Genomic DNA, 18,927 nt, shown 5'->3' on the forward strand with positions numbered 1-18,927 from the left:
TTTTTTTCTCTTCTCCTCTCTCTTCTCTACCTTTCAGCGCTGTATTTCTTTTTTTTTTTTTCCCTTTCTTGTGGCGTTGTAAGCCAATTCGCGCAGTAACGTACTTGTTCAAGAATACTGACGTCACTTTTCTTTGACCCGGTTTTGATAAATTCAGACATATATATATAACAGGGAAATGACAAGGAAATATACAAAACGCGGGACAGTATACTCGCCTCGTTTTTGCTTGCATGGAAAACTTGCATGTCATTGCCATTTGGCACTGCAGATACATGCAATTGGTTAGTTAGGTTTCGGGCATACAGTTTAATAGAAAAATCAAGAAACAGAAACTAAACAGATCGCATGCGAACCCACTTGTTTCATGTTTTTGTCTTATCCAGATTATGACGAGTGTTCAAATACTCCGTGTGAAAATGGCGGAACTTGTGTTAACGGTAAAGGAAACTTTCGCTGCATTTGTCCTCGCAATCACAGGGGAAACACGTGTGAAGGTAAGTATGATACCAATAATTTATTACCCTATTTACTTTCAAATTTACTAGAAATTAGACGCTCTAACTGCTGCCCGGTTAGCTTAGTTGGTTATTCGCAAGTTTGCAGAGAGGTTGGCCGGCCGGACCACTAACCAGGTTTTTTGAAACGTTGTAAGATCATGCTGTCTGTTTTTAAGATCTAGTCTCAGTTCAGATGATCGCGCCATTGGACACTGACGTTTAGCCGTTTTCCTCGTCTCATCATTCTTCAATAAATTTGAAGGGGATATCACTGCTGTTCGAAAAGAGTTTTCCCGATTCTGTGATACACACATTTCTTTTTGTCTACCTTTTACCTCCACCTCTTTTCTACCTCTACTTATCTTTACTTCATTTATCACACATTGCAGTGAGCTCAAAAATGGACATCAGCATACAAATTTCGCATTGTATGCTTATGTTCAAGCTTACTGTCAATATGTAATGTAAAGACACATACTGTTTGTCCTCTTATCCGCAACATTTATTCGTTCGTTCGTTCGTATCCTTTCTTCAAGGATGGCTGAAAGGCAGTCAACGTTAGCTGGAAATGTATGAGAAATGTTTCTTTTGCAGATTTTGACGAATGTTCTAGTAACCCTTGCCTGAACGGTGGAACATGTACTGATGGAATCAGTAGCTACACGTGTGCATGTCGTTCGCCTTTTTATGGACAGCAATGCCAAGGTTTGCATTAAAAAGCCTAAAACATCTATACCTACCTATCGTGCTTTTACAATAAGAGAAAAATTAGAGTATAAGAGAACGATTTCCCCAATGCACGGGCCTGATCCTTTGATAATTTCACTATTTGGCTTTCGCCTGGCAGATTTTCACGCCGTCTTGAGAGCGAGGTTGGAATCATGGCGCTTAACTATTACAGACTTCAAAACAATTGAGAGGACACAAGAAATCCTTTTCTTAGATCATCCTCTCTTTATTGATTAATTGATTGATTCGACCTAGAAAACTAGTATTTAAACACCGATTTCTAAAATTAATCTAACCTTCTGTAACCGTGAATGTGTAGGTTCGTCGTGCTCAGATTTTATCGTGCGCCCACTAACGTCCGGCTAAATGAACACTGTTCTTACCTCATGTTTCTCGTTCCCAGTTACAAATGAATGTCACTCTAATCCTTGTCAAAATGGGGGAACCTGTATGGATGGTGTAAACAGCTTCACGTGTTTGTGTCCAAGCAATAAAGCTGGAGCACTGTGTCAAGGTATTGAACACTGTTAGAATAGTGCTTTGTGTGGCAACGTGTTGTTATTCTAATGAAATAGACATGAGCACCCTCTCTTTCTCTTTTTGTCAAAGCGGACGCGGAAATTTCCTGTAGGAACCACCAAATAGCTGGACGTAGCTCATCTGGGACGTACTATTTGAATGTTGCCAATACTACTTTTCAAGTAAGTATTTTGTTTCGGCAAATCTTAGTGTTTTTTTAAATACTAAAAATTACCACCATCTCCAGTGTAAGGAAGACCTGCCTTTTACCGGCGTCGAAGCCGGAAGGGAATTTTTTGCTTAGCGCACAGCATTACCAGCTTCCGGCTTTAAGTTATGGAACCAGTTTGATACCAAGCTTAGAGTGATGTAAATGTCTTACAGGAGGATTGCTGTTGAGTGGTATTAAGTCTTCAAAGGAGCACGAATAATTATTTGTTTTTCATAAAACCTTAACTTTTATATTTCTGTATCTATTTGTTTCTTATTGATCATCATAGGAAAGAAAAATTTGAGTAAACGCTATGACAGAACTCTGCTCAGATTGTTTTTTCCACTGAAACAACAACAACAACAACAAGCTTTATTTGTATGACTATTTAACAATTATTCGCCGAAGGCGAAGTGATTATTGTTATTATTCAACAATAATCACTGAGCCTAAGGCGAATAATTGTTTTAGTATAGATTTTTGAGGTGATCATCAAGAACCTAAAAAATAACGATAGAAAACAAGAAAAAACACAAGTGTTCGCTTGCTATTACGGTGTAAACCAGTTTAATTCATCGATTACAATCAGTATGTATTTAGTTAAAGCAATAAAACGGAACAAGACAAACACTATGAGAAAGACAGATGTCCGGTACCTTTGTATGATTGTTGATGACTTCTAAGCGAATGTGGGAATCCTCTCGAAAATGAGTAGCTCCGGTGAGAAGAAAACTAAATAATGTTTGCTCAATCGATCTGACTGAGTTTCTCATCGATCGCTAAAACCGCCGTGTTTACGATCATTTCTAATGCCTTGAGAACCATCTCTTGAAAATATTTTCGGTCCAAAAGCCTTGGTAGTTAATTTGAAAAATTCCCAGTGTTAAAAATATCCAGGACTTGGACTGGTTTCTTTCAAATCAAAGAAATTTTCATTCAGCAAAAGCGGCCATGTTTACTTGCCTGGATGTCAAAGGTGGCGCGGCTAAGTAATCAAGCCTTCAAAGCTATAATCACCTCGCGCGGGGTGAATATAGCCTCATAAGCCGAGCTTCTCGACCAATCAGAATGCTTCAATTCTCATAATCACCTCTGAAATTATACTAACAAGACATGTTCGGAAGAAACTTCCCAGTACATTTAGCAAAAGCAACCATGTTTACTTGCCTGGATGGACGCCTGGATGCCAAGGTGGCGTGGCTAAGTAACCAAGCCTTCAAAGCTATAATCACCTCGCGCGGGGTGATTATAGCCTCATAAGCCGAGCTTCTCGACAAATCGGAATGCTTCAATTCTTATAATCACCTCTGAAATTATACTAAAAGTACATACAGTATTTCAAAAGCGTAAAACTTAACAAAAGCAAAACATATAATAATCATAATCCTGTTGTAGGAAAAAAAGCAATTATGTTAATGTGTTACATTACTTTCATTCGATAGAAGATTATTTCGTAAAGATAAGCATCTCACAATGAACTTCATAAGTTGAGTATTTAAATAATAATTTTCAGAATTCATTAATTTTTTTACAAACGGTAAACTAAGGGCCAATTCGCACTAGCAGACACATTTTGTAAAAATTGGTAGATTTCATCTTTAACAGTGTAACTTGTTACAGAAAACAAATGCAAATGCAGAAAAAAAAGAAGCAGTTGTCTTATGATTGGTCCGCGTTGCACGCGCGATTAGGCCTTTCTCGATTATGCTAGCATTTTTTTCGGCATTTTTTGGGAAAACGAGCATTTTTTTTCGTTTTTTCTTGAAAAAGAATTGCTAGCATTTTTTGTCATTTTTCATGACTGTGATCCAGATTTAAGCACTCGGAAGGATAAATAATCCTAAAGTTTCACAATTTTGATACTTAATTTGATGTTTTCTGTCTGTTTCGACTGTTTGTGCGTTGTGTTACTTGTGTTCTCGTGTTGTGTCACTTGCGTTGTGTGTTTTTTTAATATATTTTTTTAATTTTTTTAATTTTTAATTTTTTTTAAACAAACAATTATTAAGTATCATCTGTTGTTGATATAAGCATATAATGTAAGAGTTTGTATGTTTTGCTTGAAATAAAACAAAGCATTCTTTGGAATTCAAGTGGCATTTTTTAAAGAAATTAGGCATTATTTCAGCATTTTTTTGGCCTTATGCGAGAATTTCTAGTAGCATTAAATGCCAGTTTTACTAGCATAATCGAGAAAGGCCTACGCGCGATACATTTAGTCAAACAATCGCAAAAACAAGTGCGAACGACTTGTTGGGCAATGGCAAATTGGGTCAAAACGGACAAATCATCAAAGGGGCCGATGTCTTGCCTCAAGGCAAGACAATTCATGACAGGTCACATTCCCATGCAACTCGTAATGCAAGATAACAATACAATGTTGATTGGCTATGGTGTTTGGCCCAAATTGCACCAAAAACAACACGCACTCAAAAATTGTTGGGATAGTATGCACCGTGATGTAGCTCTCACTAGAGACCTTTAGCATCGCGTTAACGGCAAACGGCAAACGGCTATAAGCGGTTTGTGATTTCCCGTTTGCCGCCGTCATCAAAATTGACTTTAGCATGGCGTTGACGTCTTTTTTTTTTCATTTTGGCCTTCGCTGGACCACCTCGGTCGCCAGTATCGCGTCTTGGCAAGAGTTTGGCCATCTAAAAGGCATTTTCTAGAAATACAAGAAGGCATAGATGGATACAGAACTCCATAACTGTGCTTCTTTGCATGCACCTGTTTAGGAACTTCGAGCCCCCATTTTGTTTTCAACTTCTTTCGCCAGTCGGTTTTCTTAGTTTTAGATCATTCAAAATACATTGTTTTTTAATCACAAAAAAACGACATTTGGATCCATAAAAGGTAGAAAATTCTTACTAAAAGTGTCAAACGTGAGTTGGCTTCGTTAAGCGGCCAAAAAACCTTTCCGTAAGTCACGAACCGCAAACTGCAAACGTGACGGCAAAGCGGTTGTCACGTGACCTCCTCAGGTTCGCCGTTTGCCGTAAACGTGATGCTAAAAGTGCCTACTATCATAATTCAACCGCAAAACCTTTCCACGATAGGCAAAGCATATTTATAAGTGAAGTGTTTCGGGCTAATGTAAGAATGAGAAATGAAACAGTTATCTTGAGACGACACTAATAATTTCACCTTTTGTTCTCTTCAAGATGTCTCTGACTTGTCGCGACAATTTTGTCTTTGCCAAACATTTCATGATATTTTTAACTTGTCCGCTAGTGCGAATCGGCCCTAACATACATTTTGTTTGACTTTTTATTCGTTTTGCTAAGTCCGAATCATACTGTAAAATTTCTGAATTTCAGGTGAACAATTCAGAAAGTCTAGAAAATATTTTCCAGATTTTAATATTTATGAAATTAACTTTGTAAACAGCAATTTAAAATGTCGAAAATTAGTTGAAAATATGTGCTATTTTCCAAAGTTGATATGAAAGTCTTACAAACTACAGATTCAAAACTTGGCATTTGCTTTAAGCGGAAGTCACAGTCTTTGCAGCCTCAGTCTCCCAATACTTTCAGATTTGCTCAGTAAATAGTAAACAATTCCCACCGGTGCCCTTTCTCTCAATCACCCCGGTTATAGTTAAGTTATGGGAACGAGGCGACTCCGAAGGTGAGAGAGGAGCGAGAGCTCCAATACGGCAAGTACAGAGGTCATCGCTGCGGGGAGGTGGGTGGGTCGCCAATGCTTCAGTCCTCCAGCACTTCACGAAAAGACAGAATACACGTGTACTGAGAAGCTATATATATACCTGTACATAGTCAGCGGCAAGGCTTACAGTTGTCAAATTAACTGGGCATGTGGAATGGGAAATTAGGGTGTTTGTTCGCGCGGGCCCCGGTGAGAATAGTAAACAATTCCCACCGGTGCCCTTTCTCTCAATCACCCCGGTTATAGTTAAGTTATGGGAACGAGGCGACTCCTACGGTACCCGCTAACGTAAGCCCCAAGCTAAGAACAGCCAACCTCGTTCCGAGGCTCTCTTTCTCTTTGCCTTCTTTGTTAAGTGGGTGATTTCTCGGTACATTTTCTTAAACTTGAAAGAAAACAAGAGTCTTCCTCCCAAAACTCAGAAAGCGTGTAAGCATTTACAATAATATAATGACGGCAAGACACTAGTAAAACATAGCAAAATATGTCACCAAAACGAAACTAAAGGGAACAGCAACAAAAAGCAAGCAAATGGACATTTCTAACTGAGTGCTGGGGCCCGCCATGCGGGGTTTTCCCCCTACCAAACGCAATATCAGCTACCAAAAGATTAAAGCCCGAAAAATACCGCAACCTCGAGATCAAAACCGAAGTGAGCTCCCCGGAGTCAACCAGGACCACGAAAATAGTATATAAACGCAGTCTCAAAGATAACATACAACGACTTGGAAGGGGAAAACCAACCACACGGCGAGCCCCGAAATACCCCGTCTAGGACAGAGTGTAAGGTTTTAGATAACCCCTTTCGGGACAAGCCGACGCGGCGGTTAATCTCGCCTCCAGATACAACGATAATAAGTGATCTTTTATATTTTTCCATTTCATTTTTCCTCTTTTTTAGTTCTCTTTTCTTGTTTTTTTTTAAGTTTCTCATTTCTTTCTCATCTTGTAACTTGAGTCTTCTTTCTCTCAATATCTTTTTGTTAATCTCTTCATTTCTTTTCTACTTTTTTCTTTTTTTCCCTTCTCATTTCTTTTTCTTACTTCTTCTTTCTCTTATTTTTATCTCTTCATCTCTTTTCTTTTTTTTTCTTTTTCCTCTTTTCTTTTTCTTACTTCTTCTTTCTCGTATCTTTTTTATCTCTTCATCTCTTTTCTCTTTTCTTTTCTTTTTCTTCTCTCCTTTTCTTTTTCTAACTTCTTCTTTTTCTCATTTTTTTTAACTCTTCATTTCTTTTCTTTTTCCTTTTTTATCTTCTTCTTTTCCATCTCTTAATTTCCATTTTTTTTTCTTTTTTGTACATTTCTCCCATGTTTAAGCTTCTCCTCCTTCCTCCTCTTCCCGTTTTACGCTTTTCTATTTTGTCTGTTCCCTAAATAATGTAATTAAACAATAACACAAGAAAAAATAAAACAATACCGACAGCTAACGAAGGGACAATAGGAAAGTAGAACAAAAGGTGAGATCGCAACGCAACCAAAAAGGTGTGACAAACTAGTTGGAGAGGTAAACAACAAGCAATGAAATATAAAATACGAGAAACCACGCCAGAAATAAACTAAATACTGAAATACCATGCAAAAATACCGATAAATAAAAAATGCAGAACAAATACCAAAGAAAACACTAAGGGGGATGAATGAAAACACGTGGCGTGAGACAAAGCGACGAAAACTAAAGGCCATGAAACGAAATATAGGGACAAAAACCGAGTAATGAACAAAACCTTAAAAACAAACAAACAGACAATAAAACCAGATAGGATAAGTAGAACCCAACTAAAAATACAGAAAACAGGTAAAGGGAAGAAACGAAAAAGCGAGGGAAGGGCCGCGAATGAGACAAATACACCATAACTCGGGACGCGAAGGTAGCTTAACAAACACCGCAAACAACACAATGCAAAATAAGTAGAATAGGCTAAAACCGTATAACAAACTAAACCTGGTTGAGGAACAGAAGACTAACATGCGAGCGAAGTTCCAGATAACAGACCTCGGACTCTTCTCTGTAGGAATTGCTAGAGCGCTAGCGGGTGGTGTATTTCAGTGCAGTTGGCACGCTTGAAATAGAGAAGCAGCGGCGAAGTGAGGATAAACATGTTGAACGTATAAACGAGTCAGATAAGTAGCCAAAACTTCAGGATAAGAGCACCAGGACTTGTGTAATGGGCAGACGGAGGGCGCAGCGATGACGCTAGAGTAAACGAGGAGCCGATGCAAAAGTACGCCAGCACTTCACGAAAAGACATAATACACGTGTACTGAGAAGCTATCTGATATACCTGTACATAGTCAGCGGCATGGCTTGCAGTTGTCAAATTAACTGGGCATGTGGAATGGGAAATTAGGGTGTTTGTTCGCGCGGGCCCCGGTGAGAATAGACGAAGGTTCTGGGTTTGGCGAAAATGCCGCTGGAGCAAGAAATGTTTCAATCTCGAGCCCAGAGTGATCCCCGGCTCCGCGATCCGTCAGCGGTTGGTCAGCGGTAGGGTCGCTGGGACTCACTCTGGGAAACTGAATTTTAATTCAGTGTCCTACTGGTCCTCACAGAACAATAGAAATCAACACGGAAGTCTGAAAATCTTCCCCGGAAGTAAACCAAACCGGAAACCCTGGAAAAACATTTTTTGTTTTCCATGGTCAAATGTTCAGATGTATCTCCTTAATTTTGTAAAACACCTAAGAACTCGTGATATGGCGCTACATAAATGAAGTATTTTCTAATTCTACCATTTTTGAACTCAAAAGATACCATGAATAAAAAAGATGTGTGGCCTTAAACGTCTTTATTAATATTACCGTCATTCGACGAGGAAAAAATTATTTGCTCGAAAACATGCAATCTATCATGAAAAGATGCGCTGTTAGCGAGAAGCCTCTGAAATATACGAAAGTTGCTAAACAAAAATTGTTATTACATAACAATAGCTTGTCCGTGCGTTGTGCATTATGTAAATTTCTTCGCCGTCCTCTGCAAAACAAGAACTGACACACGCACGCAGTCTTTACAGGCGGAATCCAGGAAGGCAAACAAGATCTTTGATTTAAAACCAATATAGCAGTATGCTCAAGAAAGAGACTAACGGAAATCAAAACACCAGACGCTCTTTTGTTAACTCTCTCTTTTGTTAACTCCAGAACGTTTTTGTTACTTTTGTTGCTTCGATAAACACCAGTTCTGTCGATACTGTGTTAGAAATAGTTCAACTTTCTCGATTTAATTCCGTTCTGGGAAATTTACTTCCGCTTAGACCTGAGAGCATGCGCAATAAAAACCGGAAGACCAAGGTTCTACCTGAAATTGACCTGAAATTGATCTGATCAATTCCAGTTTCCCAGAGTCCGTCCCGTACCGCTGACCGACATAGACGGACTCTGGGCTCGAGATTGGAAATGTTTACGATAGTATCTCAACCAGCATCGCTGCCGTGGTTTCTCAAGCTTCCTTATATTCAATACTTGAAACACTACTTGGGCTCGATGTTAAATTTCGCGGGAAAAGATGGCCTAAGCTGCTGCACGGTTAAAAAAACCACTGACTAGGACGTGAACGTTATTCGGTCCAAGACCTCCCTCCCTCCTCCTCCTCAGCGACGTTTACCAATTCAACAGACCCAAAATTTACCTGGCCAGTAAATTAGTTGAACTACAGTACAATCTTAATTTCTTGAACCCCCGATTTGTCGAACTGATTATTGTTTCCCTTGGATAGTACTTCTCTGTAATTTACCCCTAATTTTTTGAACCTCCCGATTATTTTGGAGGATCGAGAAATCGGGATTCCCCTGTAACATCGAAAATATGGCAACGCTATGAGGGCAAAAAATGTGCCGCCTTGCCATCCCCCGCTGATGATTTAAACTAACTATCGACAACACGGCACACGCGCGTAGAGTTTTGTTTAAAATAAGTGTTTGGGACACCAAAAGAAAAATGTCTTGCTAATCAGTTGCAAGCTTAAAACAATAATTTTTTTTCAGAATTTCGCAATTTTGATTTAGTTTTCACTCAATTTGTCTCTTCGTCATATCTCGTTCCAGCGCTGTGAGACTTCGATACATGCATTGTAATTCACTTCTATCAGGCCTTAAGAAGAAACAGATCACCAAACTCCAATATGTTTAGACCTGTGCTGCTCGTGCTCGCGTAAACATGACCACATTACACCGATACTGATAGAACTGCATTGGTTACCTGTAGCCGAACGGATTGATTATAAAATATTACTATTAACTTTTAAGGCACTTAATGACCTGGCACCTGTCTACTTAGAGGGAATTTTAACTTGTAAAAATTCAATTCTGTATTTTAGCAACGTGTTCGTCTATCCCACCTTTGTTTGAAAATCTAGTATCGTTAAAATCACCAAAACTTTTATTCTAGATGTGGATTTGTTTTCCTGTCGATTACAGGGCATCGAAGTAATCAAATGAGGTAAATCAGACAAAGAAGAAACGCTCACCCTAGCACATACTTAATTTTCTTAGCTACGGAAGTTTTTCCTCAAGACGTCTGGTGCGTTTAATTACTGTAGAAGAATTTCTGCCATACGTATCAATCTGCAGCGTTTAATAAATCTTTAATGATTTTACACTTACAGCAAATCAAAATTAAGCTTTGTGTGGTTTTCTGAAAACCAACATCCAACGTCAATGATAATTTCTTTAAAAAAAAAGGTTATGTAGGTTACTTGAGCTGCGCTTCTTTATTCCAATATCCTCTTTTGAAGAACTTCGTAAAGAAAGATGTTTTTTTTAGCTCAGATACTCCTTTATTCGTTGTCTATCGGAACCCGGCTTCGATGCCGTTCAATAGCGACATCAATCCCACTCATGGCCTGCATGAATAACCAACGCGCACTTGACGACCGCTGACTCTTTCCAGTCGTGTCTTATGCCACAATTGCAACTTCGTACTTCCCATGATTCACTCCTTGACTCACGACGGAATCAAAAGACGATTGGGGACGAGTCAGAACGGGAAGTTATGACGTTGTAATGTTCATACTATTAATGTTGTCATAAATAAGGGTTCCAGTTTTAATAGTTATAGTGAATGATGCTTAGCAAATCATCTTTATAGTATTTATTAAATACAGTGTTGATGCTTTAATACATTGGAATCCACTGTTTAATGGCTAGTTTTGTGTGGCTTTTTTGTTCTTTAAGTACCCCTTGGCAGGAGTGGATTTTTACAGAGCCCCCCCCCCCCTTTCGACACCTTAAAAGTTTCAGACACCCCCCATTTTTTCAGCAGTCCCCCCTCAACACGTTTTTGTTAATGGTCCTTAAGTCTTGGTACATTTCTGTCGCCTTTAGGACCCCTATCTAAGTATAAGGAAACGAACTCATAAAATGCCTGTGAATTTTGCTCATGAACAGACTAGAGGTACTGATTAATAATACTTGTACAATAGTTACAACAGATACAGTTACAGAAGGTTACATAACGAAAAAAATTTAAAAAGCACATAATTATGCCGTACTTAAGCAAATACACTAGACTTGCCACAAGTCGACCTCACGAGTTAAGCGTAAATAAGATGAAGGACTTTATTGAAAGTCTACAAAATAGACTAATAGGTCGATTTTTTCATAAGCATAATAGATTTTGCACTTCAAAAGTAATCTTTTACTCTTGCATTCTATTCCTCAAGGTAAACGTTCAAAAGTTAATCTGTATTTTTAATTATGACAACCAAAAAGAATTTTATATTTTAGAAAATTCATCAAACTCCCCATGAAAACTAACTTTCTTTCGTGGATAATAGATCTCTTTTGTACTAGAATTTAATAGCGAAAGACAACTGTATTTACCTAGGACAGTAAATGAGCAACGCGTTTCCAGTGATGCAAATCAATTACGTTATTACCTTGATGATTACCTTAAAGAATCCACGATTACTCTTAGCAGTTTTTTCTTTGAGTTAGGGTGAAGTATCGTCGAGGTTTACTCTACAATAAAAACGAAATAATGAGTTCCAATAGAGGTCACCTGTTTTTTCGACGTTTTTGCTTGTTTACAAGCTAAAGTAGGAGAATAGGGGTTATGTGCACAAAATTTGGAACCACATATTTGTAAACTCTCAAGGGACTTTTACAATTTCTCAAGGGACTGTTTTAATTTCTCAAGGGATTACTTTCCGCTGTGGGTGATCACTTGCGATCTCGTGGAAAAAACGTGACTTGTCACATTTACAAACGTTATATAACAATTTTAAAAGTGACATGTCAGCTTTCTTATCTCAACGCACGTGTGTCTGAAAGGCGATCTATAAAAAGCGTCTCACAAACAATGGATTGCGTAACTAAAACACGAATAAATAATCACTAGCACTTACATCGTTTAAAAATTACAAACGTCAAAAATAAACCATACCAAAAACCTCGCTCTTTCAAAGATTTTTTTTAATTTAAAAAAATTTGAGGGATGGGGGGGTTTTTTTTTGGTGGGGGGGGGTTTAATTTTTTTTTTTTTTCTCTTGCCCCTTTTTTTTTCTCTCGTGTGGGGGGGGGCCCCCCCCGTGGGGTGAATTGTTTTGTGTTTTTCTCGTTTTCCCGCGGGGGTTTTTTTAATTTTTTTTTTTTTTTTTTTTTTTTTTTTTTTTTTTTTTTTTTTTTTTTTTTTTTTTTTTGTTCCCCCCCCCCCCGCCCGCCCGCTGTGTTTTTTTTTTTTTTTTTTTTTTTTTTTCTCCCCCTCGCTTTTTTTTTTTTTTTTTTCTTCGTGGGGGGTCGCCGGCCGAACACATTGAACAGCGGTCTACCTATAACAATTCAAATATGGCGTCGCAAAAACAAAGCGTCGAACGCATATTTTGCTGTTTCATTTGCTAATTTCGCTGCCGTAATCGACTGCCTCGAAAGGTCCTTGCAATTTTAAAGTATAGGTGAAATTTGCACTGTTTATTTGTGTAATGTTAAGGAATATGTGTATAAATACCCGGCGCGGACGAGCCATTTTTGACAAAATTATATGGCTGCATTTCCTCCGCGAAAATAGGAAATTGTTAAACTAAACTACAAAGAAACTGTGATGATAAGTTCGAAGAACAATGCACAGAATAAACCTTCGACTCATACTTCATGCAAAAACGTCGGTATCTCGAAGAGACTTTGATTGTGCTGCGGTGTCGCTGTATAAGGCAAAGGAACACGTTTCCTGAACATCTGGCATAAGTTACGAGTGTTGGCAGCCAAGCCTGTGGCTCTACCGAGTTATTCTTTCCGCTTCGCAAAGAATCGCAATGTTTGCCGAACCATCTTTTCCGCTCACCCGTCAAGAGCTTAAGCTGTTAACCGAGACATTTGCCGAGTTCCCAAGTGCAGAAAATTATATAAGTATTCAATAGCCTTAAAACTTATCGTTACAATTCACTGAGCAACGGAAATCATCAAATTCTGCGTTCTGCGCATTTTTAACTCAGTTTCTATTTGGATTTGATCGCGATCTTTAAAGGAGACCAAAATGGCATTTTTTTTCTTCACGCCAACGGCAAGGTAATTCCAAGATATATTATTCAACAAAATTTCAGCTTCCAAAGAGTATTTAAACCGTCTGAAATCCTTTTCTGAAGTAGTCCGAAAATCGAGAACCGGCCGCCGCCATCTTGGAGTAAGTTAGCAACCTGGTGATGTATGTGTGACGTCAAAGAGCTCACCCTAAAGTTTGGCAGGAAGTTTAATCATTGTTGAAATACTTGAAACTCGTTATTAATTTTGTATTGGCTTGTTTTTTGAAATAGCAGCATCATTTTGCACAAAATAAACTGCAAGAGAAAAGTAAAAGTTAATTAACATCGCCAGTCTGCTAAGTTACTCCAAGATGGCTGAGGCCGGTTCTCAATTTTTGGACTGCTTCAGAGAAGGATTTCATAGGGTTTAAATACTTTTTGGAAGCTAAATTTTGGTAAACAACATATCTTTGTATTACCTTTCCGTTGGCGTAAAGTAAAAAAAGTGTCATTTTGGAATGAACTTCTCCTTTAAGGAGAATAGATCTGAAATCTACGCCCAAGCTGAATGACTGATTTGGATTATCTTAATGTTCTTAATCAAAATAGAAATTAGTATGTTTTTTTTTGATCGAAAGTTTTTCTCGGCGTCGATAAAAGTCTTAAACTCCCTTATTTGAATTTAGTGTGGGCTCGAGTAATGTACGCATGCTCTACTATTCATCTAGGGCCGATGCTTAAGCCGACGCAGCGTTTCGTTTTAAATTTATACGAAAATGGAATTTATACGAATATGGAAGGAAAACATTTTAACTGTTTTCGGGGGGGGGGGAAGGGGGGGGGACTATGTTTTTTAAACATTTTCAGGATTAGTGTGGACGCGGCCTTAGTTAGAGGTTGAGCACAATAGAAAATAATTATGAAGGCCAAGATTTGAGTTATTTATCCGCCGAGGCCAAAGACTGCGGCGAATACTCAAACAATCAAATAACAAACAAGGCCAATTTCGTTTACCTGGGCTTTGCGCCGGTTTTCTGCATGAGAGCGGGGACATGGGGGTTTGCGGTGTCATGCGGTGTTGCGGTCAATAAAATTCTGTTGCGGTGATCTCAAACCATACGGTGTACGATGTTTGTGTTTTTAAACCTACGGTGTTCTGTGAGTCGAAGTTATTGGGGGTGTTGCTATTTTTCATCTGACACTTATCAGAACTAAAACTAGCTCTAATATCTTCGTTTACCCGTGAACACTGTGACTCGGTTTAAAACTACTCTATAAAGGTATTAATTAACAATACGGTTAACTTAGGCCATATGAAAAAAATTGTATCGTTTAGTCTATGCAAATTTCCGCTCTCTCTTATATCAGGTTTATTGCGACATGACAGCAGACGCAGGCGGATGGACACTCATTGCTCGGTTTTCAAACGCTGATGGAAAAAATTGGATGAGAGGTTTCGCTTACTGGTGGTACGATATACAGTCTTCCCAGGGTTCCCCTACAAGCACGTCAAGCAACTATGACATGATATCGGAAGTCTTTTGGAGAGTTAACGGAAATGAGATTAAAATCACACGCAGCGACGATGGTTCACAGTCTGCTCTTCTTCGCACGTATTCTAACTGCCTAGGTGTGAAAACCTTTCGGGGCTTCTTGTCCAGTTATGGTAAATTTAGTCATGGTAACGTTTGGTCTAATGATCGATGCTTTGGAAGCTGTCCAGTGTATTATGGAGGCTCGTATAGTTCCACTGATGGATTTAGTCAAGTAGGCTGCAGTAGCAACATCCAGGGAAGCCAGCTCATTGGTTTCTGGTGTCAGTGGAGTACCGGTGATGGTTCAGTGATGATGATTGGAGGAGGAGGAAGTGGATGTAGCCGAGCAGATCACGGTATCGGGACCACCGAATCTGATAATGGAGGGTTTGTATGGACAACGTCAGGAGAGCATGATTTTGGAGATGAAGCCAACAATAATCCCACTTCTTCTTACTCACTGAATTTGTGGATTCGTTAATCACAGTAATATTACTGGAGCCATTGATACTGGTTATTAAGATAGGTTGTGGCCCGTTTTGCTTCTGCGCGCCCCTTCTTTGACTTGTTTTTAAGCAAAACCTTAAACAATGCAAGCAAAATTTTTGACTTACCTTATATGGCAACTAGAGTTTTCTTAAAACAATTTCTAAGTAAAGAGTAACAACCGCTCACAGACCAGTTAGAGATTAAGTTTTGCTTACATCTTAAACACTTAAACAGGCTGCGCAAGTCATGTTCCTTTGTCCTCATAGCGGTGTCTAGATGCAGTGACGAAGTACTTCCAATTAATCAACCTTTTGCTAAGGATGACATTTTATTAAAATCTGTTTGTTTGTTTTTTTTTTAAGCTAAATATCAAGAGAAGAGAAAAGCAGCATAAAGGTACTAAAAGAAACATTAAACTTATTTTTTCTCCTTAAAATCTAAAACTTATTTCTCAAGATGTTGTTTTGTCTTTTGAGAAGATCTCGGGTAATTTTAAAAACGCTGTAACAGAATATACTCGTCGAATCGTTTTTTGACTAAAACAATGAAAACGCTTCATTATGCGTACAGTGGACTAACACACATTGTCCAGCTAACCCTCTATTTTATTTTCTAAGACCCTTTGGCAGAGTTAAACGAAAATTTCAGAATTCTAATGCAAACGTTCGGGAAGTGTAGAATCGTTTTGGGAAACTTTTTTCTGTAATTGGAGTTGTAAACAATAATTTAAATTGTCGAAATATAGGTAAAAAATACGTGTTACTAACAAAAGGCAATCTATCGTTGAATTGAGGTATTGTTTTCTTTTTACAAAGAACTGCATGTATAATAAAGTATGAAGTGAGTTACGGAAATCTGGCCAGCTACAGCTTCAACACTTAGCTTTTGCTCAGTCCTTGCAGTCACAGTTTCCCAGAGATTTTTGTTTTGCACGGTAAAGGAAGAAGGTTCTTGATTCGCCGAGAATGTTGCGGGTGCAGGAATTGTTTACCTTAACAACCATTTATGGGCCTTTGTGCACGTTTCGTATCCAGGTGCCGCTATGTTCAGTTCGCCTCCGGCCCCAAAAAGCTAAGAAGCTGCTCCTCTGCCCCCCTTCCCCCAACCCCCTGGTGCAAATACAGGGTTCCGACATCGAATAGTTAAAAAAAAAAAAAGAATAATGGTTAAATAAATTCATAATCCGGCTGAAAGCTTCAATAGATATCAGAAAATAGTTTTTTAAGAACTTGAACACATATCTTGAACATAAAAATTAGAGTTGGTTTAAATTAGATTTTATCTTGTAAGTAACGTTTAAGTAACCTTTATATGCTAATCATTGTTTTAATAATTAGTTTAGCCATAGTGATAAATATAAATATTCTATTGCAGTAACTAATTTTTAGGTAATAGTGTCCCCGATAGGTGGGCCTCTTTAGGCATGCTAGAAGATTTTGACACTTCAATAAAGTTTATGATGATGATTTAGGCCAGGTAGACGTGGTTTCTTTTTCAATTGCGTAGGTTGCTTTGAGAGCATAATTTCAATAGAAGTCTATTTTTAAAATGCATGAGTTAGGAATTACCTAGGCCTTGATAGTCATCCTAAAATAAAGAAAGTATACTTCAACACAGCCGGTGGGGGTCGTTACTAAAATCATGCTGTATGTTGGAAAAATCGCAAAATAAAGCTTTCTGTTGTTCTACGAATCGAAGATCAAAAGGGGCTTTTGAGACTTTTGATGATTTCAGTAATGTGTGATCTTTTGAGTACAAAAGTGCTGACTTAGATGATTGTATCTGCTGTTTGACTTATTAGAACACCATGTAGCTACACACTTACTTTCCCTCATTTTAATTTTTGACTAAAGCTTTTTTTCAACTAGGATATATTAACAAGTGGATAAATAAATTGCTGTAGCTGTTTTTAGGCGAGTATTACTAACATTGATTGACTGATTGATTTTTTCTGGCGTGTAGCGACAGATTTGCTTAAAGTTACTTAAAATGGGGCGATTCCCTTAGACCTTGAATTAGCTACAGTGTATTACGGCGACGACGAACTTACATGCAGTTATTTGACTGACATAACCAGCAGTCATTTTACAAATAAAGATTTTAACATACACTAGATATTAAAACTTAATTTTCATATAGTTCAGTTCGTTACAGCAGGGTTGTACTGTATTGCTATTGGCTACATACAATGCCCTGATGTCTGTCAGTAAGATAATGCATAGTGTATTTTGACACCAAAAGAGAACTGTACTTTCACAATGTTTGTAGCGTTTGTTGTATTTTGATAACATTTAATCAAATTAATACAATTCAATGTAATAGTAGCCACCTTAAACAATAAAAAGTATGCTTGTTCTGAAGACCATGCAGCGTTTGAATTACAAACTTGAAGCGAATTTCGAGCTTTGTTCACAGGAAAACACGGGAGAAAAAGACTGACAGCTAAGTATGAGTAAACGAACTCAGAAAATACCTCAGAACCAGAAAAAGAAATGTTTATTCAAATATCACGTTGTTTTAACAACACTAAAAACGAAGACTAGACGCCTCGTATTATCCACAAACTATTTTCTTTTACATTCAAGAACACTGCTGGTCTTTATTCAATATCCATCATGCCTTTTAGCCCAAAAGAAACATTGGGGCTTTTTTCACAACAGAACATTTCTGGCATGGCTCGGTAAAATGGTAGGCGTACATTTTGCCGTGTAAACGACTTTGCCTCATCCGTGCCAACCCAAAAGTTTACCCGAGCTTGGACCTTGGCAAAAGGTAGTCGTAGCGCGGATAAAATTGGTACGCGTTCCTGAAAATCTAACCCGGCTCGAAAAAAATGTGTCATTCCTGAATGATCTTTATCGCATACATTTGCAGAAATTTCACTCGGTCGACATGCATATGGCGGTGAAGGAACGGTGTATTTTAAGACAAAAGTTGCCAAGAAAACCTAGTGGACATTCATGGAAGAACCAGCAGTCCTGTTTGGTCACTAAAGTGTGTGATCGTTAGTGACCAGAAAAGAAAGCTTACATTTTGCCTTGGAAGAGCATGATCCAGATAATGCAGAAAGAATGAAAATGAGAACAAAAATAATAACTGTCGTCGTTAATAGGGGAGTTACAAGCCATCACAACTGCCACTCTTATAAGAACCATATATACCTTCAACTTTCTTGTCTTCTAGAAGAAAGGCGAAAGAATGCGCGACTCGTAAACAGCGGCATGTGCACTAAGGCAGAATCGCGTACGCTGGTCAAGATCTTGAGCCCTTTACCCACACCAAAACATTATTTACAGGCCGATTTACAGGCAGAACATTTTTGGTACGGCTCAGATGAAGTTGGTACGCAACCAAAAAAATAGCACTGATACCCTGTTTACACGTCCCTTTTTCTATTGTGCTAAACTGGATATGTTTTGGGCGGAAAAAAGCCAATAGCTTTGCCAGCGTACGCGATTCTGCCTAAGTGGGTATGCCGTTATTTCATTTGAACGTGACAGAATGTGACATAAGAGTCGCGCATCTTTTCGCCTTTTTCCAAGAAGACTAGAAAAGGGTGAAGGTATATGGTTCTTATTCTTATGGTAGCAGTGATGGCTTATAACTCCCCTATTAACGAGGACGATTATGTTTTATTCTTCCTTCATTATTTGGATCACGCTTTTACATTACGCTTTTCTAAAGCAGAATTTCAGCTTTCTGCTCTGGTCACTGACGATCACGAGCTGAAGAGAAAGCAACCAAAAAAGACTGCTGAAATTCAGGCTAGTTGCCATGAATATTTATAAGATTTTCTTGGAACCTTGGCAAAGTTTTTTCTTA

General features: G+C 38.3%; 1 protein-coding gene across 1 annotated transcript; it reads left to right on the forward strand.

Annotated features, from left to right (window-relative positions):
- Positions 1 to 367: 367 nt before the first annotated feature.
- On the forward strand, positions 368 to 17,459 carry LOC144642325 (uncharacterized). The gene is made up of 5 exons (XM_078501290.1): positions 368 to 497; positions 1,095 to 1,205; positions 1,633 to 1,743; positions 1,839 to 1,930; positions 14,450 to 17,459. Exons 1-5 carry the CDS (start codon positions 368 to 370, stop codon positions 15,095 to 15,097), a joined length of 1,092 nt encoding a protein of 363 aa, XP_078357416.1. The 3' UTR covers positions 15,098 to 17,459.
- Positions 17,460 to 18,927: the final 1,468 nt, after the last annotated feature.

Source organism: Oculina patagonica, chromosome 2 (genome assembly GCF_052425735.1).
Source record: "Oculina patagonica isolate OP01 chromosome 2, crgOcupat, whole genome shotgun sequence".
Lineage (NCBI taxonomy): Eukaryota > Metazoa > Cnidaria > Anthozoa > Scleractinia > Oculinidae > Oculina > Oculina patagonica.